This window comes from Stegostoma tigrinum, chromosome 31 (genome assembly GCF_030684315.1).
Source record: "Stegostoma tigrinum isolate sSteTig4 chromosome 31, sSteTig4.hap1, whole genome shotgun sequence".
NCBI lineage: Eukaryota > Metazoa > Chordata > Chondrichthyes > Orectolobiformes > Stegostomatidae > Stegostoma > Stegostoma tigrinum.
In genome coordinates this window covers 38,468,649-38,493,757 of record NC_081384.1, presented here as the reverse complement: position 1 = coordinate 38,493,757, position 25,109 = coordinate 38,468,649, and the positions used below count along the sequence as shown (strand labels likewise).

At 42.6% G+C, this 25,109-nt stretch overlaps 1 protein-coding gene across 1 annotated transcript in view; it reads right to left on the bottom strand.

The window, feature by feature from the left end:
- The window catches only part of map3k3 (mitogen-activated protein kinase kinase kinase 3), a 126,579-nt gene that overhangs the window by 44,332 nt on the left and 57,138 nt on the right, over positions 1-25,109 (bottom strand). Inside the window, exons 8-11 of the mRNA XM_048560874.2 lie at positions 20,939-21,072; positions 8,424-8,497; positions 6,162-6,229; positions 4,389-4,481 (exon numbers count right to left, since the gene is read on the bottom strand). Coding sequence (XP_048416831.1) covers positions 4,389-4,481; positions 6,162-6,229; positions 8,424-8,497; positions 20,939-21,072 — 369 coding nt within the window. The remainder of the gene's footprint in view (positions 1-4,388; positions 4,482-6,161; positions 6,230-8,423; positions 8,498-20,938; positions 21,073-25,109) is intronic.

The following is a 25,109-nucleotide window of genomic DNA, read 5'->3' as shown; positions in this document are numbered from 1 at the left end:
GTCAGCTGCAAATGCCTTGCAGTGCTTGAATTAGGGTCAAGTAACCTTCTTTACTCCTATCACTGACTCTTCAGGCCCTTGAAGAGATTTGAATCCTTATCATTTCAACATAAGCCAATGCTCACAGGACCTCATTCATATTTGAGTGGCAGTTTTGGCGGTCTACCCCTTAGGGACATCATAGTCATTCTGTTCACCACCTCACCAAGTGCTTGAGAGCAGGAAAGCTCCTGCCCCAGGGTCAACATGTACGCTCAAGCAGTCAGGAGAAGCGTCAACACCAGATTCATTAGCCGCACTCACAAGACAGTGCAGAACGTCACCAGGCACAATGCAACGCCATCCATCCTCTCAAGACCAATCGCAACATTATCATCAAATCAGCAGACAAAGGAGGAGTCACTGTCATATAAAATAGAAAGGACTACTGCAAGTATACCGTCAACTGAACATTCAGGAACACTGCAGACAACTACCTGCTGGTCCAACCAAAGAACACATCTGTCAACTCAACAGACCGATCAAGGCTTTTGATTCAGACCTTCAGAGTATCCTATGCTCTTTCATCCTTCTTGTGTAGGAGACTTCTATTGCCTTCTGAAGACACACAATGCCAACACACCTGGACGTCCCATTGTATCAGGCAATGGAACCCTGTGTGAGAACCTCTCTGGCTATGTCCAAGGCATCTTGAAGCCCACTGCACAAGGAATCCCCCAGTGACACTACAGACGTTTTACAGAAACTCAGCTCCCAAGGATGAGATGAACCAGGAATATTCTTCATCACAATGGATGTTTCGGCACTCTACACCAGCATCCCCTATGATAACGGCCTCCATGCTTAATACCTCCAACTGCCAATTTCCAGACATCATCCTACAATCTTCATCCTCCATCACATCTTCACCTTTGACAACCACTTCTTTATCCAGAAGGATCAGCCAGAGGGACCAAATGTGCACCTCAATATGCCAACATTTTCATGTACAAGTTCGAGCAAGACTTCTTGGCTGCAGAGGACCTCTGAGGAGCACTATGCATTAGGTACACTGACGACATTTTCTTCCTTTGGACTCATGGCGAGGTATCACTGACACAACTAGATACCGATACCAATAAGTTTCATCCGACCATTAGACTTACTACAGACTATTCTTCAGAATCGGTCTCATTCTCGGACACATGCATCCCCATCGAGGACAGACACCTGAGTACCTCACTACCACAAGCCCACGGATAACCTCACAATGCTGCATTTCTCTAGCTTTCACCCTAAACACATTAAAGAAGCCATCCCCTACAGACAAGCCCTGCACATACACAGGGTCTGCTCAGTTGAGCAGATCCATGATGGACGCCTGAAGGTTTTGAAAGACGATCTCATAAGAATGGGGTTCAATGCTCAACTCATTGATCACCAGTTCTGAAGTACCAGTGAAAAACCACGACGATGTCTTCAGAAGACAGAGACAGGGTACAACCGATAAGAGTGCGCTTCGTCATCCAGTACTTCCTCGCAGAGGAGGAACTGCACCATGTTCTTGGCAGCCTTCAACATGTCATCGATGATGTTGAGCATCTTGCCAAGGTCTTCATACGCTTCCACTTCTCACCTTCAAACAACCGCTAAACCTTAAACAGACTATTGTTTGCAGCAAACTACCCAGCCTTCAGGACAACATCGACCACAACAGCACAAAACTGCTATGGAAAGCTTTGTAAGACATGTCACATCAGTGACTTGAATACTACCATCACACACGAGAACACCACCATCCACGTTCACGGCACATACTCATGTGACTCGGTCTTTGCTGCCTATATCACACGCTGCAGGCAAAGATGCCCCGAGGCAAGGTACATTGGTGATACCATGCAGATGTTACGACAACAAATGAGTGGGCACCATGTAACAATCACCAGACAGGGACATTCCCTCTCAGTTGGGCAACACTTCTGCAGTCAAGGGCATTCAGCCTCTGATCTTTGGTAAGTGTCCTCCAAGGCACACTCCAACATACGTAACAATGCAGAATCGCTAAGCAGAGACTAATAGCTAGGCTTCACAGCCATGAAGACAAACTCAACTGTGATCTTGGGTTCATGTTGTGCTACAGGTGATCCCACCATACTGCTCTGTATCTGTGAAATGTTCCTTACTTTCCTGTTTTGACACCATCACCTTGATAAATTGTTATGATCCCTCTACCTTGATTAGTTTGTACAGTTTTGAACTACACACATACTCATACTCATGCATATACTCTCTCACAGACACATATGTACTGTCTCTCTCCCTCCCTCTCACACATCTAAATCTATGGAGCAAATCAATTCATCCAAGGTTATTTACAGATACAATCTATTTTGCTCAAAAAACACAATCTGTAGTCACAGTCAGTGTGACAATGTTATAAATTCCAGCTTTCAGTATAAAACTAGCCTGATTCTGGGTTGAAACTCCAAGAAAGATTCTGAAAAAAGTCTTTTGCCTACAATTCAGAGATGTCACCTTTTGTATATCCCTATGGCTCTGCCTAATTGTCGTGACAGCACAGTAGTGACACTGACTTTGTAAACACTTTTCACACTGTTTCTCTTGGTCACCTGCAGAAACATATCATGCGACACTCACTCGCACCAGTTGTACGATCTTTTGATCTCTGATCATAACCTCTGCCTGTGTGCCTTGCTCTCTCTCTGTCTGCACTTGACAAAGGGGCTGTGGTCCAAAAGCTTGAGAGATTCTAAATAAACCTGTTGGACTATAACCTGGTGTCGTGAGACTTCTGAGCAGGAAATCTAGTCAGCTGTAGTATCTCAATTTTTGCCTCAGCTGAAATCTGATAATTTAGCATCGGCCAGTTATCAAAGCTGGCCTGAACTAAATTATGTCACAGATACTAATTAAAGAAAACTGTCTGTTGCTGTACCTTCAGATCAACAGCAGTCACACTAGAAGTATCAATAGTCTTGGAACATGGGGCAATCCTTCAGATTCTAGTTTATCACCACTGTCTATTAATCCTAAACTGATAAGTGATTTAATCTCATCTAACTACGGTTGATATTGGCAGTTGCAAAGCCAAATTCAAGTAGTGGCAAATTTATTCACTTTAACCTTCAAAGACAATTCAGGACAGAAATGACAATCATGGTACAACCCCATACACAAAGATACAGACAGGCTTGGTTTTGAACCTCAGGCTGTTCTGAAGTAACTGATCTCAGGCAGAGAGATAAATGCAAATTAGGAAAAGTAGGACATGCAGTTGCTCAAATCTGCTCTGCCATCTGAAAAGATCAGGCCTGACCTGACTGTGGTCACTACTTTATTGTTTACACCTATCTCCTTTGACTCCTTGTCAGCCAAGAATCTAATTCAACCCTAAAAATAATCAACAGGCCTATCTTCACTGGCGAAGAGAAATAGACAGCCTGGTGACCCTCAAGAAAAAAAATCTCATCTCTCTTAAACGGAAGGCCTTTAGTTTTTAAGGTATATCCACTAGATCTAGCTTCTCTCAGAAGGGGCGGGGGGAAGACACCCTTTCTGCATTCATACTGTAATGCCTTCTCAGGATCTCATGCTTGAAGATCAGGTCTTATTCTTTTAAACTCCAGCAGATACAAGTTTAATGTGTCTACCTTTCCACAGATAACTCCTTCATCCCAGAAATTAGCACTGCTGTTTCTGTAGTACATGGTTTCATCTAGGTGTCAGAAGCTAAGGTACAACACCACTCGTGACTGTCATCTCCCTACCTTAACAAAAACATTTGTGTAGGTGAGTACCCTCTCTGAAACCACACTTTAATTAAAATGTCACACTGTGTGCATCAAGTATGTGCTGAGATTCTAAGAGAAATAAAATTATATACAGCACCTTTCATGACTTCAGGATATGCCAATGCACTGTACTGCTGCTGAAGGACTTTTGAAGTGAACCATTGCTGTAATAGGAAATGAAGTAGCCAATATGCAAACAACAAACTCTCACATTTGCAGCAATGCAATAATGATCAGAGATAAGAAGCAATTTCTTCTGGAGGTAGTGAATCTGTGGAATTCTTTACCACACAGGGTTGTCAAAGGCTGAAAAAGTTTTTTATCTACCAGAAGGAGAATCAAAGGTCATGGGGAAAATAGTAGGAAAGTGGGGTTGAGATATATCAGATCAGCCATGATCTCACTGAATGACAGAAGACTCAATGGCCTGAATGACCTGCTGCTGCTCCTATGTCATTGGTCTGATTTTGTGAATTTGCTCCAGGAACAAATGTTGGCCAGGACACAGGGAAAAATTTTCTTGTTAATTTTCAGGATTGTGCAGTTGGATCTCTTATGTCTACTCGACAGGGCATAAGCAATTTGTCATATACTCACCATCTCCATAATCTTTCTGGTGGATAGGCACGTGGAACTGTCTGGGGTAGGTGCCCCCTTTTCCAGCTTTATCATAGATATGGTTCTCACGGTCTGAAGAAATACACAGAAAGGCTTTGCAAACTTAAGATAGTACACAAGAAACCCTAATCTCTCTAGTATCCAATGACACACAATCCTTTACATGCTATGCATTGAATAGATACAGAATACATGGACGCCAATGACTCTTTCAGTGTAACGTAAAAACTCCCCATTTGTCCATTTTCTCCCAACTTATTCTGAGGGCACTACTGTTTCTGCATGGTTCCCTGTACATAAAGCCTTCATTCCGTTGTAGAAGTGCTCGGTAAGGTGAGGGTCAGGCTACTGGCTATGGAAGACATTGTATTCAACACTACACAACCAAGTCAAATCATATGCCCTGCAATCTTAATTGCTTAGCCTTTTGATGAATGCATCATAACTTTCATAACTCGTGATTAAGTTCATAAATTAGGCAGTATTTGGAGGAATTCACAGTTTAACTTCTTTGTAAAATTCCCTGTAAGGCAGAACCTAGAGTGTAGTACCGTCAAGTCTATAACTAAACTCTTATGTTGTAGACTCATGAGTCACAGTGGATTTTCATACTTGTTTAAATTTGGATGAGTGTGTGCATTCTGCACTTGATTTTCAGATGTACTGCCCTTCACCATGAAAAACCTTTGGCATTAAGGGGTTTAAAAAGCTCCACATAACATATGCATCCTCCTAGTTGCTTGCTCGCACACTTCCTCACCTCCCCCGTCACTTACGCTCCCTCTGACTCCTTCCCTCACACCCCATTCAAGGAAACGACCCTTCTTCACCTCCTGCTGAAAGCCCTGACCCCCCTCCTTCACCTACCCCCAGGCTCCCATGTTCTCTCCCACACCTACTCCAAGTCCCCCATGTTCCCTCCCTCACTTCCCTCAAGTCTCCCACATTCCTTCCCTTACCTCTCCCAGTCTCTGAAGCTCCCTCCCTCACCTCTCCTAGTTCCTGAAGCTCCCTCCCTTACCTCTCCCAGTCCCCCTTGCCTCATCCCTCAGCCACCACCACCCCCAAGACGCCACACTCCCTCCATCACTCCTTATGTAATCCAGTCTAACATACCACCTGTACTGTTGATGGAAGCATCAACATCCTTCCTGACTTTCACTCCTCTCTCTCCTCTTCCAATGCCCTGCTTAACTCTCACCTTGACGGCCTATTGCACCTCAATCACAGAATGTTTCTTTCCTGCATTTGTTGCTACTAGACTCACTAATGCACCAATTAGAAGCAAATGTAGGACCTCTGATTGAAGGAGCAACTCCTTTCCAAGTCTTCCAGCCACACTGCCCTGTACTTTAAACAGATGGTCGGCGTGCGACAAAGAATCCTTTGGCTGGCCACACTGTGGCCTGCAGATTGCCTGCTTTGCCAAATATTTTTTGAACTCCTTTCAACATCCTGTTAAGGTTCTCAAGCACACCTTTAAAGGAACAGACGCCTGCTTGTCCTTTATGCCAATACAACTTCCTTTCTCCATTACTAGCCACCATTATAACTGCTTTGGAGTGGACTTAAACCAGGTTTTTTTAATCAAAAAGGCATTGTGAAAACCCATTGCTCTAATCCTGGACAGCTTCTACTCAAACTGCTCTAATCTATCTATAGTGGAACCTTTGAAATGGCAATGAATGAGAATGAAAATATGATCTATAATACCAGAAAATAGCATGCTCATGAGATGACTGTCAAACTCACCCAGGTACAGCTGTCTGTTGTCAGGATAACTCTGCGCTCTGGACATACGAGATTTTCGATAGGATGGGCTGAAATTTTAAAAGGAAATAAGTTAATAATGTCAGCCACTGCACTGTGGCCAATCTGATTATTCCTATTGATCAGTTAACATGGCTATCAATGCAAAATCCCTGCCGCCTTAGTTGGAAAGCTGAACTAGGCAATTTGCTTTGCAAAGAACAGCCATGAGTGAAAGCCTTTGAGATGCATTAAGGTACTTGCTTTTGCTGTAGTGCCATTGACCAATACTGATAGCCATTGAGATAGGTAAATGTTAAGTGGCATGCCAGAATATTGATTGGGATTAATCAGAAAAGACAACTCCAACTGATCTAAGATAACAAGGTGTAGAGCTGGATGAACACAGCAGGCCAAGCAGCATCAGAGGAGCAGGAAGGCTGTTGTTTCAGGCCTAGACCCATTTTCTGAAGAAGGGTCTAGGTCCAAAACGTCAGCCTTCCTGCTCTTCTGATGCTGCTCGGCCTGCTGTGTTGATCCAGCTCTACACCTTGTCATCTCAGATTCTCCAGCATCTGCTGTTCCTACTCTCTCCAACTGTTCTAAGTTGCTGAACTGAAACACTTTCCCTTTGGAAAAAGTTACAAGCTGCCTTTTCATAGAAAAGTTCCCCAAATGTGTAAGAAGAATAGAAAATTTATGATGCAGAAGAAACCATCTGGCTGTATCTGTGCCAGGTCTTACTCTAAGCCTTGTAGGTTATGGCACTTCAGGTCCATATCCCAAGTATTTATACAGGTTTGCCTCCTTTATTTTTCCAACGTAGCATTTCGCTTCTTGATTCTAGTCAGAATGAACTTATGCGTCGATTGGCCTCTGCACTTTGCTCAAGTGTTTGTGCTTCGTATGTAAACTTCAGCAGCAAGTTATCAGGAGGGTATTCCAACATGGGAACAGGCCATACGGTCAATAATTACAGCAGGAGCTAACCCCTTAAAAGCTTACCCACAGACAAACAGTGATTAGAAGGGAAAATGCAGGCTGATTTTCCCTTTCTTAACTTGACGTACTGAGATCACCAAGAGTTTCCACTTCCATCCTCACCATTGCACTATATTTCTTAGAATGAACATATGATTAAACCCAGGAAGTTACAGTGACTGTCTCAACTACAAGACTAGTTGTTTGAAAGGTTTACAGAATTGAACAAAGAGAACAGACCTCTGTACCCTGCCCAGTCTAGGCTCCAAATTTAGGTTAAGGTCACAGTCAAGGCCTCTGATTTGGTTATAATCTGATTAGTGACCCATACCTTTTGTTTATGTGAACAAAATTTGAAATTCCAGTTTCTCACTAAGTCAAAGAAGCCACAGATTCCACATCTTTTAAACAAACAGATGAAAATGTTACTGCACAGAAGTCGAAGTAAACAACAAACTCCATTGGTCTTTCACTCTAACACTCAGAATTATGATATAAACATGAATTAACAGGCTGTGGTCAAACACACCACAAACTGCACAACCAAGATGTCAGTGAACACTGAATGTCACAGAAACTCTGTAAAACATGGTCTCCCTCACAAACTAATTCAGTTCTTCTCTTACAAAAGTCTAGCCTCTGGTTTCCCTAAAAAAAAATCTATTCCAACTCAGACTGGCTTAATACACTCTCATCTCCTAGTTGTTCAGGCTCCTGAGACTGGATCCCAGTGGAACATTCCTTTGTCCAATTAATTCACTAATATATAACTACTGGTAATACTAGTTTGCCTCTGCCCATATACCAACCTTTTGCCCGACATCTTCCTTTTAGCTCCACTGTGCTCTTAAGTGTCCCAGGATTTTCCTCAGCTCCAAGTGCCCAGAAGCATGGAACCAGTGACCTTCCAGCACCTTCTCAGCTCTTGATGGGTTTCCAAGTTGCAATGACATTGCATTATCGAGCAATTACCAGGTTTCACTGGGCTTCTGGTTCTCAGAGCTAACAACAGCACTTCAACTGTGTGTTACTTCTTGCTACTACTCCTGACTACCTAGTCATTAACTGCAGTTTACAAACCCTTGAACATACCCAGGTAACCCATTAAAATCTCCCAATGGAGTCCTGCTCAATTATTAAGTAGAATTGAAAGTAGTAACCAATGGAACATGCTGTGCATTGATTATTATAATTTCCCTTTAACCAAATGCCATTCTCTAAAGGAGATAAATTACAAGAACATGCAGATAAAATAAAATAGATTTCTTTACAGCCTGCACTCACCTTTCCGCTCTCCTATCCAAAGACTGGCAGCTGCCTGAAATGGAGTTTTCAGTACTGCTCTGGGGTTCGTAGATCTGCAGGGAATATTACATGACATTGCTGTTAACACAAGTTTTCTACAAGTACTATGTAAATGATAAAACCAGAAACCGCTGCAGAAGCTCAGTCTGGCAGCATCTGTGTCGGAAAGTTCTAAGAGTCTTCAGACCTGTTCAGTTTCTCTAGAAATGAGAGATTTTGGTTGCTTCACATCTCCAGCATCCGCAGTTCTTTGTTTTACTTTACTGTACAAATTAAATTTTTTTAAAAATCCTATTTCATCCCTATTATATCAGTTGTTGGGCACTGCAGTGTAATCCATGAAAATAGCCCAGGATTAAAACTGCAAATAGCTTGTGGGTTTTACTAGACAAAGGAATGTTAGCTTTTCAGTTACAATGGTTTAAACATAAAGGGAATAAAACCTGACGGTAATCGAGACAACAGGTGAGAAGAGCTCCAGCAACGATTCAATAACAAAAGAAATTGTCCTCAATTGAAGATACTTTCAGAAAATTTATTTAACAGACAAATTATAAGCCAATGTAATAGACTCTAAAACCATTTAAAACAGACAATTTTGTGCAATCAGCATAGCTGATGTATTGTGCCATAAAACGTATCGCAAGCTATTAAGGGGTTGAAGTTTGGTTTAGAATTAAAGTTTAAAGAAAGCTAAAATTTTCAGAAGTCAAAACTACATTTCTATTGGCATGTTTTGGCATTAAGGTAAAAGAGGCACCTTTATTAGGATTCTTCCAGGCTCTGAGGCCAATGCGAGGGAGGCTCAGAAACAGATCCAGCAAGTTAAACAGAACAACTTTGAAAGCAAAACATAAAAACAGAAATAACTTCTGCAGCCCTGGATTAAAGTATCAGGTTGATAATCTTTTGTCCAAGTTGGAAAAGTTTTTGAGCTGTAACAGTTTTTGAGGATGTATACAGGCAGGGGAGAGAATTAAAAAAAGCAACAGCAAAAGCCTTTGCTATTTTCAAAAGCAGAAGAGATTTTGTGACTAAGTGCAAAGCAAAATGGAACGATAATGGGACAAGAAACAAATCGGAGTCTCAAGATTATGTATGTGGGGAAAACGGAGCCATTATCACAATTACATTCATTTAGTATATATCCACAGACTCTAATCCTATTTACTGCTACAACATTTAGGTTTTGCATCATTTGTCAACATTGAAATTTTGCTTTATATATTCAAGTTCAGCTCGTTAATACATTTCAAAAAGTGCAGTGATCCTATTACAATCTCTGCTTTTTTACATTCCGTGCAGTTCAATTTTATTAACAAATATGTAAAACACCTTTGCAAAGTCCAAACATATTACCTTCATGAATCCTCTCCATTATTTCAAATAACTCAAATGTGATTTACATCTATTAATTCAAGCTGATTGTTGCTTCTAAACTGATATTTTCCCAAGTGACAGTGGATTTTGTGTCAAATTAGTTGTCCCTACAATTCTTCCCACCATTGAGGACGAACGGTCAGTCCTTAGTAAGGGGCTCACCTTTGTCCCCCTACAACCACACATCAATGAATACCAGTCACGGTTGGACATAGAGCAGTTTTTCCGCCGTCTTCGCCTCCATGCCTACTTCTTCAACCGGGAACCTAACCCTCCTTCCACTGACCCCTTCACCCGCTTCCAACACAAGTCCTCCTCCTGGACACCACCCCCAGGCCTCCTACCCTCCCTCGACCTCTTCATCTCCAACTGCCGTCGAGACATTAACCGCCTCAACCTCTCCACCCCTCTCACCCACTCCAACCTCTCCCCCGCAGAACGGGCAGCCCTCCGCTCCAACCCCAACCTCACCATCAAACCCGCAGGCAAGCGTGGCGCAGTGGTAGTATGGCGCACTGACCTCTACATCGCCGAGGCCAGACGCCAACTCTCCAACACCACCTCCTACCGCCCCCTCGATCATGACCCCACACCCGAGCACCAAACCATCATCTCCAACACCATTCACGACCTCATCACCTCAGGGAACCTCCCACCCACAGCCTCCAACCTCATTGTTCCCCAACCCCGCACGGCCCGTTTCTATCTCCTTCCCAAAATCCACAAACCTGCCTGCCCTGGTCAACCCATCGTCTCAGCCTGTTCCTGCCCCACCGAACTCATCTCCACCTATCTGGACTCTATTTTCTCCCCTTTGGTCCAGGAACTCCCCACCTACGTCCGTGACACCACCCACGCCCTCCACCTCCTCCAGGACTTCCAATTCCCTGGCCCCCAACACCTCATATTCACTATGGACGTCCAGTCCCTATACACCTGCATTCCGCATGCAGATGGCCTCAAGGCCCTCCGCTTCTTCCTGTCCCGCAGACCCGACCAGTCCCCATCCACCGACACTCTCATCCGCTTAGCTGAACTCGTCCTCACCCTGAACAACTTCTCTTTTGACTCCTCCCACTTCCTACAGACTAAGGGGGTGGCCATGGGCACCCGCATGGGCCCCAGCTATGCCTGCCTCTTTGTAGGTTACGTGGAACAGTCCCTCTTCCGCACCTACACAGGCCCCAAACCCCACCTCTTCCTCCGGTACATTGATGACTGTATCGGCGCAGCCTCTTGCTCCCCAGAGGAGCTCGAACAGTTCATCCACTTCACCAACACCTTCCACCCCAACCTTCAGTTCACCTGGGCCATCTCCAGCACATCCCTCACCTTCCTGGACCTCTCAGTCTCCATCTCAGGCAACCAGCTTGTAACTGATGTCCATTTCAAGCCCACCGACTCCCACAGCTACCTAGATTACACCTCCTCCCACCCACCCTCCTGCAAAAATTCCATCCCCTATTCCCAATTCCTCCGCCTCCGCCGCATCTGCTCCCACGATAAGACATTCCACTCCCGCACATCCCAGATGTCCAAGTTCTTCAAGGACCGCAACTTTCCCCCCACAGTGATCGAGAACGCCCTTGACCGCGTCTCCCGTATTTCCCGCAACACATCCCTCACACCTCGCCCCCGCCACAACCGCCCTAAGAGGATCCCCCTCGTTCTCACACACCACCCCACCAACCTCCGGATACAACGCATCATCCTCCGACACTTCCGCCATTTACAATCCGACCCCACCACCCAAGACATTTTTCCATCCCCTCCCCTGTCTGCTTTCCGGAGAGACCACTCTCTCCGTGACTCCCTTGTTCGCTCCATACTGCCCTCCAACCCCACCACACCCGGCACCTTCCCCTGCAACCGCAGGAAATGCTACACTTGCCCCCACACCTCCTCCCTCACCCCTATCCCAGGCCCCAAGATGACATTCCACATTAAGCAGAGGTTCACCTGCACATCTGCCAATGTGGTATACTGCATCCACTGTACGCGGTGCGGCTTCCTCTACATTGGGGAAACCAAGCGGAGGCTTGGAGACCGCTTTGCAGAACACCTCCGCTCAGTTCGCAACAAACAACTGCACCTCCCAGTCGCAAACCATTTCCACTCCCCCTCCCATTCTCTAGATGACATGTCCATCATGGGCCTCCTGCACTGCCACAATGATGCCACCCGAAGGTTGCAGGAACAGCAACTCATATTCCGCCTGGGAACCCTGCAGCCTAATGGTATCAATGTGGACTTCACCAGTTTCAAAATCTCCCCTTCCCCCACCGCATCCCTAAACCAGCCCAGTTCGTCCCCTCCCCCCACTGCACCACACAACCAGCCCAGCTCTTCCCCCCCACCCACTGCATCCCAAAACCTGTCCAACCTGTCTCTGCCTCCCTAACCGGTTCTTCCTCTCACCCATCCCTTCCTCCCACCCCGAGCCGCACCCCCATCTACCTACTAACCTCATCCCACCTCCTTGACCTGTCCGTCTTCCCTGGACTGACCTATCCCCTCCCTACCTCCCCACCTATACTCTCTCCACCTATCTTCTTTACTCTCCATCTTCAGTCCGCCTCCCCCTCTCTCCCTATTTATTCCAGTTCCCTCTCCCCATCCCCCTCTCTGATGAAGGGTCTAGGCCCGAAACGTCAGCTTTTGTGCTCCTGAGATGCTGCTTGGCCTGCTGTGTCCATCCAGCCTCACATTTTATTATCTTGGAATTCTCCAGCATCTGCAGTTCCCATTATCATTGATGATAGTCTGACAGCTTTGGCTGATGGCTTAATTCCTCACTGCCCTTCTGTTTAAGAGTATAAAAATTGTGGTCTTTTGATCCTTTTGGCAAAATTCCTATATCCAATGAGGCTCGGAAAACTGTGTCAGAACCTTCACAATCTCTCCTTTCATTTCACTTAGCAACCTAAAATGCATCTCATGTGGCCCAATAACTCTCCTACTTCTGAATGCTACCAAACTTTTAAATACCTCGACATGATTTGCATTCTCTTTTGCTTTGCTATGACTTTGGCAACATTGATTCTGAATGAAGATCAAAGCCATGTAATCGTTTGGTGCTTCAGCTATTCTTTCTGGTCTCAAAACAGACCCTCCCTTCCTCTGGCTGTACTTTCTTATTTTAATCCTGTTCACACATATTTTGAAACATCTCCAGATCATGTGGTAACACAGTGTGGAGTTGGAGGGACACAGCAGGCCAGGCAGCATTAGAGGAGCTGGAAAGTTGACGTTTCAGGTCAGGACCCTTTTTCAGAAACCATTCCTCCAGCTTCACACTGTGTTATCTCAGACTCCAGCATCGGCAGTTCTTACTATCTCTAGATCATATGGGACCTTTGGCCCAGATACAAGGGCATGAACATTTTGCCACAGAAACCTCATTTTTAAAATTTGTTTTTAAATCAACTTTTTCAGAAATGGAATGACCCATCTCTGAAGCAGGTGGGACTTGAACACCAACTTCCTAGTTCAGTAGTAGGAGCACTGATTGCACCATTAGAGCCTCCAATCTTATTTGTGTGTTTACAAAAGATTTTTGGGTTCCCTCTCATGTTACTGATTAATTTGCTCTTGATGTCCATTTACTCTTTTCAATCTGTTTACTTTTAGCTTGATTCTTTACTGTAGGAGTTTCTGTCAGGAACCCACATTCTGATCCATTAGGAGCAATGAATATAGTTTCCCATATGTACTGAGATGATTAGAGTAGTTTCAGATACAATGACTGCACATATGCAAGCTCTCAGTATAGGGAGTCCTTTTGCAATGTGATTGGGCAGGTTCCTCTGTACATCACTAGCTCCGAAGAAAGCATCTTAGTTGCAAACATGAGTTGGAAATAAAGGATCCTCCTGGCCTGCAGCATGCCTGCAATAGTTAGGATCCAGTGTGAGCCTCTCTTTCAATGTCCTCAGTCTGAGTTCATAAGCCTTTTTCATAGCTTTCCTCATACCCAAAATCTTATACTCGCTACCAGACGCTTCTCCGACAGAAGTCAGGTCTAATCTGAGTGTTTGTGTTTTTTTGCTGCTGTTTGTGAAGGAATATGGAGGAGGAAATGGGAGGTAGTGGCTTTTGTCACTAAAAGATTTAAAGCGATGAGGCAGATTGGTTAAGTTGTTTAGGGCCCTGCTTAATTCTCCATTCCCTAAAGATCTGTTGTTCTTCATTGCTGCTGTGATTAGTTTGAATTGCTAGCTTTTGCCACTGTTGTGTTTTAGATTTAGGAGATGAATACCTGGATCTTTACTACAGTCTGGCTGAGCTTACATAAAATTAACTGCATTGAGCACTGTGCTTTTTGTTGCTACTTCATTTGCCGTTAAGCTAATGGTTGATCAGACAGAGCAAGCCTTGGGCAGCAACTAGGCACGTTATACACCTGGGACATTTTTTCCCACAATGTGCTATTTCTGGAACATATAAAATATTAAAGAACAGAAATTATTGTAAACATGTTTAATAAATACAAGACAAATGAGGTTTATAATTTTAATGTCACCATCAGCCTCAAAAGAACAAACCTCTGATGATATAGAACTTATGTCATCAGGTTCAATTTGAAAGACTGAAGAATATTTTGTGATGAAGGGAATACTGCATACAATTCTGGTCACCCTGCTACAGAAAGGTATTTTTAAACTAGAAAGAATACAGAAAAATTTACAAGGACGTTGCCAGGAGTGTAGCGTTTACATTATAAGGAGAGGCTGAATAGGCTGGGACTTTTCCCCCTGCAGCATTGAAGGCTGAGGGGTGACCTTACAGAGCTCTACAACATCATGATGAGCATAGGTAAGGCGAATAATCAAGGTCTTCTTCCCCAACGTAGGAGAGTCCAAAACTGGAGACCACTGGTTTAAGGTGGAAGGGGAAAAGACTTAAAAGGGACTGGAAGGGCATTTTTTTCCACAGAGACTGATATATGTATGGAATGAACTACCAGAGGAAGTGGTAGAGGTGAGTACAATTACAACATTTAAAAGACGTTTGGATGAGTACATGAAGAGGAAAGGTTTACAGGGATATAGGCCAAATGCAGGCAAATGAGACTAGTTCAGTTTAGGATACCTGGTTGGCGTGGACGAGTTGGACCAAAGAGTCTGTTTCTGTGCTAGATGACTAAGACTCTAAAGTCATGATTCATCCTACAAAATTAAGCAAGTAAAAAGATATCTTTTAAAAATACTGGTTTTATTTGGACTAGAATTGAAAGTAGTTTCAAAAAAACACAAGAACACAAGAACTAAGTGCAGGAGTAGGCTGCTTGAGCCCGCTGTTATTTGATATGATTGTGGTTGATCTCATCATGGCCTCAAATCCACTTTCCTGCCCACTCTCCAGAACCTTTCAACCCATTACTAATTAAAAAGCTGCCTGTCTATCTCTCAAATTTACTCAGAGTCCTCTGCACTCTGCGTAAGCGACTTCTACAGATACATGAGTCTTTTGGTCATCTCTTAAATCTGCCGCCTCTTATCCTAAAACTATGGCTTCTCATTCCTGATTGCCCCAGATGTGGAAAGCATCCATTCAACATCTAATCTGTCAATTCCTTGTAGCATCTCGTATGCCTCAATTAGATCACCTCCTCTTATAATGTCCAGAGAGAGTATAAGCCTAAGCTGCTCAATCTTTCTTCATAAGACAAATCTACAAATTTACATCTACCTCAGAGTGGAATTTGCTCACATGTACAATGCCAAGAATCTTTGAAAATCACTAAATTGCAAAGTCTTTAAAAAACCAAACATGAAATACAAGAAGATTTTTGAACAAACAGCTAAAGGATTGCTCATTTCACTAGTAATGAAATATACCACTACCACTTATTGTCCCACCTTGCAGAGTATCTCAGATGTTTGTCAAAGCAAGGTCTTGATAATGCAGTGTGCCTTTAAGGGGAATTCTTGTGATACAGAAGACATTTTTTCCAGTTTCATGGCCATGACACTGCAGGATGATTACTATCAGAACAGATTACTATCAGCACGGTACACGGAATGAAAATTACTTGAAAAAATAACTTGATGTATCCTTAAACATTTCCAAAATATTTATTCAACTTGCATCAATACTTGTCTGGGTAAGGAAATAAACCTTGGCTTGTAATGAACTCTGGACAACACTTTTGAAGAGTGGGGTGATTTCATGCCATTAAGAGAAAATAGCTAGACTAATTGCACTGAGGCCTGCCCCAATAACGAGCAATCACAGGAAAGCATTCTGGCACCGAGCTATAAGAAAACAAAAGCTGCACATTTTACATTGACGCACACTTGCTGTGTTAGAAATTGAACCAGGTATTTATCATGTTCTCAACATATAGTTGCTGATTCTGCAAATCCAGAGCCATAACACGGTGTTCTACAGCAGTGAGAGGGGAAGTGGATGCTGAACACAATTCCACACAGAGGTGAGATAGGCATCTTGAGTCAGAATGCTTGACTTTTTGTTTAACTTCAGGCATGAGACAAGCACTTTCTCGACCAAAAAAACCTTAACTTGTTGAAGTCCATGGTGATAACATGTGGCCGGCTAAACTGGTTTGTCTTGCAAACATATCGTTTGAAATAAATGCAAGGTCCTGGAACTGTGCTCAACTGGCACATTAAAGAAAAACACTGCAATCTGAAAGGCTCTTGCATGGAGTTACAAAGGATATTTGAGAGCTGCCATATTCTTTCACTCAGGAAAAAAGCTAACTAGGACATAATACAGGAGCATATGACAAATCCACACAATAAGCATAACTGCCATTTCCAGGACACACAATAGAGTAATCCATGCCACACCTGCAGACTTCCAAGCTCTTGTGAGAATTAAGGGTAAATTGCCACCATTGGAAAGCTACTAGAAGAGCTCAATGGGTTTCAGATAGTTCCTTCAGAACTAAGCTAAACTACCACTTTTGTTTCTGTTCTCTCGGAACCTTGTTCAATGAAATATCATGCAAACATTCTGCTGTGAATGCTCTGATGAGTACAGCCCTGCTTCCTCTGCAGCAATGGAAGTGTTAGTCTACAACCTACTTAAATGAAGCTCAAATTTCAGCAATAGCTCAGTGAAAGGAAAGTACTGAGCCAGGGTTAATACTGAACAAGATGTGTGCACGTGCTTGTCAAAGGCAATTCTCTCTCTTGAGACTTGTTGCACAGCACCAAAACAACTTCACAGTAAAAATAAGTAAAATAAAGGTGTACTTGTATGAATGATTTTTATTGCATAGAAAGAAAAACCTTCTATAGTTCAGACAGGCCATGATTTTTATTTTGTAAAAAAGACAGACAGAGGCCTGAGAAGTTTAAAAAAATGTTGAGAATGCCTGCACGACAGTACTGAACTTCTTACTCTTTCCTATTTCATTTGATCCAACCATATTTAGTCAACAAAGAGCTCCAGCTTTCACGTTCTTTTGGGGGAATGTGTTTAGTCTGTAACTAAACCACCTCCTCTTTGAAGGTCTCCATTTACAGTTTGAACTGCCGACCTTTGATTCCATGCTACCTGGTCAAATTTCCTAAAAACTAACTGAAATTAGCTTTTCTCAATTTGACTATTATCCCATTTGATTGCTTATTGGCCTCTTCCAGAAATACACTAATCCTAATGGCTCTGTGATCACTGTATCCTAAACGTTTCCTTTTATTATGCAAAACTAACTGTATCTGCGCTTGCTTCATCAAACGGGAAACATACCGATTGACAAAATACTCTTGGATACATTTCAAGAATCTATACCCTCCTCTGCGTGTTAGTCAAAAAGTAGTAATGAGTCAGTGTCAAGTTGGATTGACGGAAGAGCAAAGAAAAGCAGAATAGAGTCTGAGATTAACTGACACATTCAATGCATTTGTGTATTCTGGACAAAATCAGAAGCAGAGATGGATGTAAAGTCAAGACGACTTGAACAGATGATGACTTTTAGATTCCTTCGCATTGGTCCGGGGAGGTGGTGCCAGGGAGCGGGAGGGGGAGTGGGAGAGAGAACATGCACACAGAGGTGCTCAACACCTCTCCACGGATGGTTACCACTGGCCAGAAATTAAACTGGACGAGTCATAAAAATGATGTGATTTTGAATGCAGGTCAGAGACTAGGAATCTTGCAGTAACTAACTCACCACCTGACTTTCCAAAGGCACTCAGCCATCCAGACAAGTCAGGAGTATAATGGAATACTCTCCACTTAGCTGACAAGTGCAGCTTCAAAAACACCCGAGACCCTCAATACAACGCAGCCTGCTTGACTGGTGTCATATCCACAAAGATTCACTCCCACCATTATCAATGGGCGTGCACTATCTACAAGGTGCACTTCAAAAATTCACCAGGGCAGTTGAGGCAACACCTTCCAAACCCCATGACTGCTACCATGTGCAAACAGAAGGGTAAACAGACGCATGGAGCCATCTGCAAGTTTCCCTAGAGCTACTTTCCGTTCGAGAAGTAAAATAAAATCAAAGGTCAGACAACTGATGGGGATGTATTAAACAAACCTAAGATGTTGTTAAATCTTTAATCAAAAGTTTTTTTAATTGATTAATACGTACGTGCAAATTCCTGAAATTCTTTCAAGTCACTGCCCTGAGCAAACTACAGGTTTTAATAGTGTAAACAGGTAACATTTTAGGTCAGACAATGTATGTTGGGTGTGAGGCTTTGTTTAGATTCTGTTTTAGTTTGGAGTCTCTTGCTCTCTCCAACAGACACACATACTCTCCCACCTCCAAACCCAAACACTACACACCCTGCCCACGCGCGCACTCTCCCGCCACCACACACCCCCCATTCACTTACTCTCCTGCCACCCCCTCCCCTGCAATATGCTTAGGGAGGGAATTCCAGGATTTTGAACCAGAGACATTGTAGTAATGGCAATATATTTCTAAGTGAGGATGTTGTGTGGCTTGGAAGGAAACTTGCAGGTGGTGTTCCCATGTATCTGCTGCCCTCGTCCTTCCAGATGGAAGTGGTCACAGGTTTTGAAGGTGCTGCCTGAAGATCTTTAGTAACTTTTGTAGTGTATCCTGTTGTTAGTACATACTACTATGTGCATTGGTGGTAGAGGGAATAGACGTTTGTAGATGTGGGGTTGATCATGCAGCCTGCTTTGTTCTGGATGTGTCAAGCTTCTTGGGTGTTGTTGAAGCTACACCTATTTCATCACATTCCCGATTTGAGCCTCTTACTTGGTGGATAGATTTTGGTGAGTCAGGAGATGGGTTACTCACTACAGCATTCTTAGCCTCTGACCTGCTCATGTAGCCGCTTCATCTATATGGTTAGTCTAGTTCAGTTTCTAGTTAATGGAAACTCCTTGCTGATTTAGCAGGCCCATCTTAAATGATTCAGTACCACTCAATGTGGAAACAAGCCCTAATCTTCCTTGCTGCTGTTCGAGAGGTGATAGAAGGTTATGGGAGAAAGGCAACAAAGTACAGTGAAGGCTACAATCAAATTAGCCATAATTTTATTCAACAGTGGAACAGGCTCAATGGTCTACTCCTGCTCCTATGATTTAATAATCATATGGCTGCTCTTTAATAGGGCCAGACTTCAAGGAACACTTCTCTCCCATGTTATGATATATGAGTAATGTACACTGTACAACCAGTTAGAAGCAGAGCACAGCACACTCACATGCAGACTATGACTGGCGACTGCATACACACGAAGTCCTGGGATCAGGGTTTCAGCTCACTTTGAAATCATTTACCACCAATTTTCTATTCCAGGACAACAAAATAAAGTTAATTCAGCACATTTACTGGCACAAGTAGATGGCAGCAGTGGGAAAAATTTGGACAGAAAAATAAATGGCTTTCTGGTATGAAATTAATAGTTACTTGGGTAAATCTGGATTAACATAAGACATCATATCGCAGAGACATTGTGTTTAACTTGAGTGTTTCGATGAGGAAAAGAGAGAAGGTTGATAAGAGTAACTGCTTTGATAAGGAGATTTTGAACAATGTGGTACACATGGACTTCCAAAACTGTTGATGAAGTGCCACTGAACAAACCTCTCAGAAATGTGGAATTGGGAGGGTACGTTGTGGGCATCCCCCATGATAGCATAAGGATCACTGGTTTTCTTAATTATATTAATAGCATTGAATTGGCAGGGCATGAATCCAAATATCGTGGATGACAAAACCTGGAAACATTGTGGAGGGGCGTGGATAATGAAAGACCTCAAGAGGTCAGGCATGAGTGAATTGGGTGATCAGGTTGTGGATGAAATTTAGTACATAGACGCACTGTGGTAGGAAGAACAAAATGAGGTAATATAAAGTATAAAATTCTAAAAGCAGTGCATGAGCTGAGATCTCATGGGATGTGTACGGAAATAGTTAAGATGGGAGCAATAAGAAATTCATGGTTATGAGGAAGATACCCAAGAACCAGGGTTCAACCTAATTATTCATTCACAGAATGTGGCATCACTGGCAAGGCCTGCATTTATTTTCCTTCTCCAAATGCCCTTTAAAAAGGCAGTAGTGACTTGCCTTCTTGAATTCCTGCAGTCTATGTGGCACAGGTAAATCTACGACTCCAGCTGTAATGGCTTGCTGGCCATTTTAAAAATCAGGAGTTAAGCACTTTGCTGTGAATCTGAAGGAAAGGATGGCATATTTCCTTCCCTGAAGATTTCATAACTTTTATAAACGTGACAAGTGCTTTGTGATTTTGCATCACCAGGTTAGTTATCACATGGTCAGACATCCAGAAAGGCACTTAACTAGAAATGACAAGCCTAAACAGTAATTCCTATAAAGATCCATAAGTTAGTAGAATCATTAAAAAAGCGAAAAAAAATGCAGAGGAGACACAGCCCTACAAACAACAATCGCTAATCGTCAATCATGCATAGATACATCAAAGCTTGAATTCAACCCAATGCCTTTATGACCCGACAGTTCAATGCTCTATGACATAGGCACAGCCTGCATCCTTGAAAACAAGTGCTTCAAAGTAACCTTTGCAAAATGTTTGGGACAGAGTATTTGCTCTTGTCAACTTCCTCATTTAAAATTGTGATTTTTCTTTTACATAATTTAGGCAATGTCAATGAGCAAAATCTTTACTTACACATTGTTCCATATTCTCAGGGATGAATTCCCCTTCACTGTGAATGCTGGTGTAGGATCCCTGGCGAGCGATCCGTTGTTGTCGCTCTGGTACATATCCTGGGGGTGGTGAGCTTCGACCGGTGTTCTGAGAACCTGCAGGGAGAACAATTTTACTGAGTAGTGCAGAAACCTGCCTTTTAAAATATTATCCAGCAGTTCTCTGTTACGGTCAAATACTTGTACAAAACCGACTCACCTGTATTTCTTCTCTCAGATCGGTGTAACGTCCATTACAATGTCTAAAGTTCACATACCAATCTGTACAATGCATTAGTAACTATGCACACACAGCACAATCAAGATTCTGAGGAATGAGTTTCTCTCGGCAGATTAATATACTTGAAAGGCATAAATGAGCTGTATTTAGCCCATTTGCTATATGCATTAAGTGTTGCTCATCAGACCACATTGTATTACATATGTAATACAGACAATTGAAATATTAGCTTCTTGGGAAAGTATTCCATAGACTTCAGAATGACTATGCAAATTTGAAATTTCCCAATTTGCTCCCACTACTTCTCCTGATAGCACTGCACACCATCCTGCCACACTGCTCAACATGTAGTTACCTCTTTATAGAACTTACCCAGTGACCTTTCTTCACATTGCAGCCAAAATAGTGAATGTCATCAGGCTATTCCACTTGCTTTGGTCATGGCAGCTGAATAGATTCCTGTCAGTTCACCTGAAAAGGCCATGTCCAGCAGGAACTAAGAATGGCTACAAGCACAGAAGGTGACCCAACAGATCACTGTGTCAGTGCTGATTCTCTGCAAGAACATATCTTGCTTATCCCAAGCCCACATTCCCTATAATCTTGCAGTCATTTTTCTTTCTGGTTTTTATCCAATTTCCCACTGAAAGCTAGCTGTGTAAAAATAATAGTATTTCATGTGTTATCATCGGTTCTTTTACCAATTACCTTAGATAAATTTAATTTGATTCTTGAACCAGGGGCCAATGGGAACAATTTCTATTTATGTTGTCTAGCCCTCTTGTAATATCTATCAAATCTTTTCATAACCTTCTATCCCCCCCAAGGAGAACACCGCAGCTTCTGCAACCTGTCTACGTAGCTTAGTCCCTCACCCCTGAAAATGCCCGGGGTGACTAGATTGTTGTCAGAAACAGGAATTCCTTGCCCAAGAGCATTACCAATTGTTGCTCTCATTGATATCAGTTTACAAATTATAGGTAAGTACTAATCTCACCAATTTGTGGTTTATGTCTATCTACTACACCTGGTGGCACTTGTATCATCAAATCATCATGCACGTTCATTAGATGGGGTGGAGAAATATGGAGCCATAACTTACCCCAGAAATTTTTAAAAATTAGTTGATGGGGTTTGAATCTTAACACTTGGGTGAGAGGTACGAATCATACAGGCTGACACTGAAACTGATGACTACAGTACCAGACTGAAAGATTAACGATCCAACTGCATTACACAAGGAGCAGAGGAGCCTTTATGATGCCTTGGCCAACATTGATTCCTCAACCAACACTTCAATGCTATTTGTAGGATCTTGCTGTATCCAGATGCTCTGACTACTGACACAATGAATATACTTAATTATACATGGAATATAAATCTAATAATCTTTCTGACATGTTATGCAGCTACATTTGCAGGCATAAATTGGACAGCTGGATGAACACAGCAGGCCAAGCTGCATCAGAGAAGCAGGAAGGCTGACGTTTAGGGGTCTAGGCCCAAAACGTTAGCCTTCCTGCTCCTCTGATGCTGTTTGGCTTGCTGTGTTCATCCAGCTCTACATCTCATTATCTCAGATTCTCCAGCATCTGCAGTTCCTGCTATCTCTGAATACATTGGACAGCATTTGTTTCAGCAAGAAATCAATTCCATGCCTTTTATTATACATAATTTGAGTTGAATGGATACTGAAGGGTGTTATAACATCTCCAGAGATGCTGTTCTTTAGGTGAGACAGTAACCTGTTGCCTACTTAGATGGTTTATAGATCATATGGGATTGACAAGCAGAGCTCTCCCAGAGAGACGCATTTTTCTCAAAGCACCAGCACACAATAATTAGATGTTCATTTCACTGTTGACAACCTAGATCTTATTCAGCCACAAAGCAACTGTCACATACACCTAATCAAGTGCCAATGAACTTGAAAAGCATACATAAAGGTATTTAGACTATTTGAAAGGCACAATATATAAACGTGCCTGTTTGTCTACCGTATCAATATAGATTATGCACTCTAGGTTTCAGAGATGTGTTTGATACAGACCTTTTTTTTAGAAAAAGCGCTGACTCTGAGGACTCTAAATAAAGATATGTGTAACTTCACCTCACTGGCACGCAAACAGAAATGTAGTTTGGGGTTAATTATAGTACAATACTGCTTTGAACCGGGTGCTTTTTGAGATACTCAGGAATGAACAGGTCCAAAAGCAAAAGACTTCATTTTAAGCTCTCATTTTCCTCTAAGTAAAAGAAACCAATGAGAAATTAATGCTTAGGTTCAAATGCATTGCTACCACCCTCAAACTTTCACTTTTTCCAACACATTCCAAGCACTCCTTCACACAATACTAAAAGCAATCATTATCTGATTGGCCAGGTTCCAACTGCTATTGTGGAAACAACATCTTACTAACAGGAAGGGGAAGTCGCGCAAAGCAGTGTATATCAAAGGAAGTGAATGGAAAAACAAGAGCATTGAGCTCTGGTCCATTTTCATCCTGCCTGATCATTATCTCTCCCCACAATCACAAATGTGGCTAATCTCACACTATGTTGAAGATAAACACACACACAGATGAGTAAAATACCCCTCTGCAGGTCTGTGGTGCAGATCAGTTCTGTCGTCATGAGAAGGATAATGTAAATGTGTGATATCTACACACCCTGTCTATGCACAGGAAATTTTTCATGGAATTTCAATGACGGGCAGCTCCAATACTTCAGTCTAAAAGTTGCTGGTTCACAATGTGCCAACTACAACACAAGCCCCAAGTAAATGTTTAGCTTTCCAACGTTCAAAGTACGGCAATACATTAACATTTATAACATCAGAAGAGCCATGTAACAATATTAATGCATTACAGATGATAGCTCTACACAGTCCTCTTGTAAAACCTAACAAGGTTCAGGTAGATTTGCTTATTAGGTGAGGGTATCCTGCTAAGCAGGCTGTGAATGCATCACATATCGGTTCCAGTACAGGGATCTGATAGCTCCAACACAACCTTTCCTTTCTCCCAAAGTCCTGCCAAGGAGCCAGGCAATCCATCTGCCTGTCTGACGGAAAGCAATCTTATTTTAGTCTGGCCAACTAATCCTTGCAACAGCTGGAAATGCCGCGTCCAACAGTCCGGAATACACACTGTCTGTAAAGGGAACCTGAAGCACTTGATAAGCTCAGGAATCAATCCAGAGCAGCCTGAAAGACGGGAGGCCAAATCATTGCCTGAGGATTGAGTGCAGCCAGCTGACAGCCTTAGAGTTAACTTATTGACAAATATCAGCTGTTTGAAAAATAATGTAGATTACGTTTGAGTAAAAAGTAGTCTCTCTCAGACCCGCAAACTTCCTTCCACTTCAACACTAGTATTTCTACAAGTTAGATCAAAGGACTTGGGGTTGTGCAATAATTAGGAAATCACTTTAGTTGCATTGCAACTTGAAGCCCTGCTAAAAAAAACAGTAACATACTTGCCTCCAACACTTGCACTTATGAGAAATACACATAATAACCAGGTTCACTAATTGGCTTTAAGGTACTTTCCATGTGAACTCTGACTGGACACCAGGAGAATATTCGCCCAACACATTTGAGAGTACTGGAAACAGTAACATGCATGTCAAATCTCAATTACTTTTCAACCACAGATTATTTTAGTTTAGATTTCACAAGCATCATACTACACTTCAAAAAACTGAGACTTGAATTCTTTTACCCCTTCATTGATTGCTTAGGTAATAATTGATTAAAAGTTCAAGTGATCTTCTGGGTCACATGAATTTTACTGGCGAATGTCACCAACTTTTGGGTATTGCCAAACTTGGCAGAAGCCTCCGGAAATAGCAGGCAATATTCCAGCTGCACACATAGGGATACAGCAATGTAGCGACTATCTTACTAAAATAG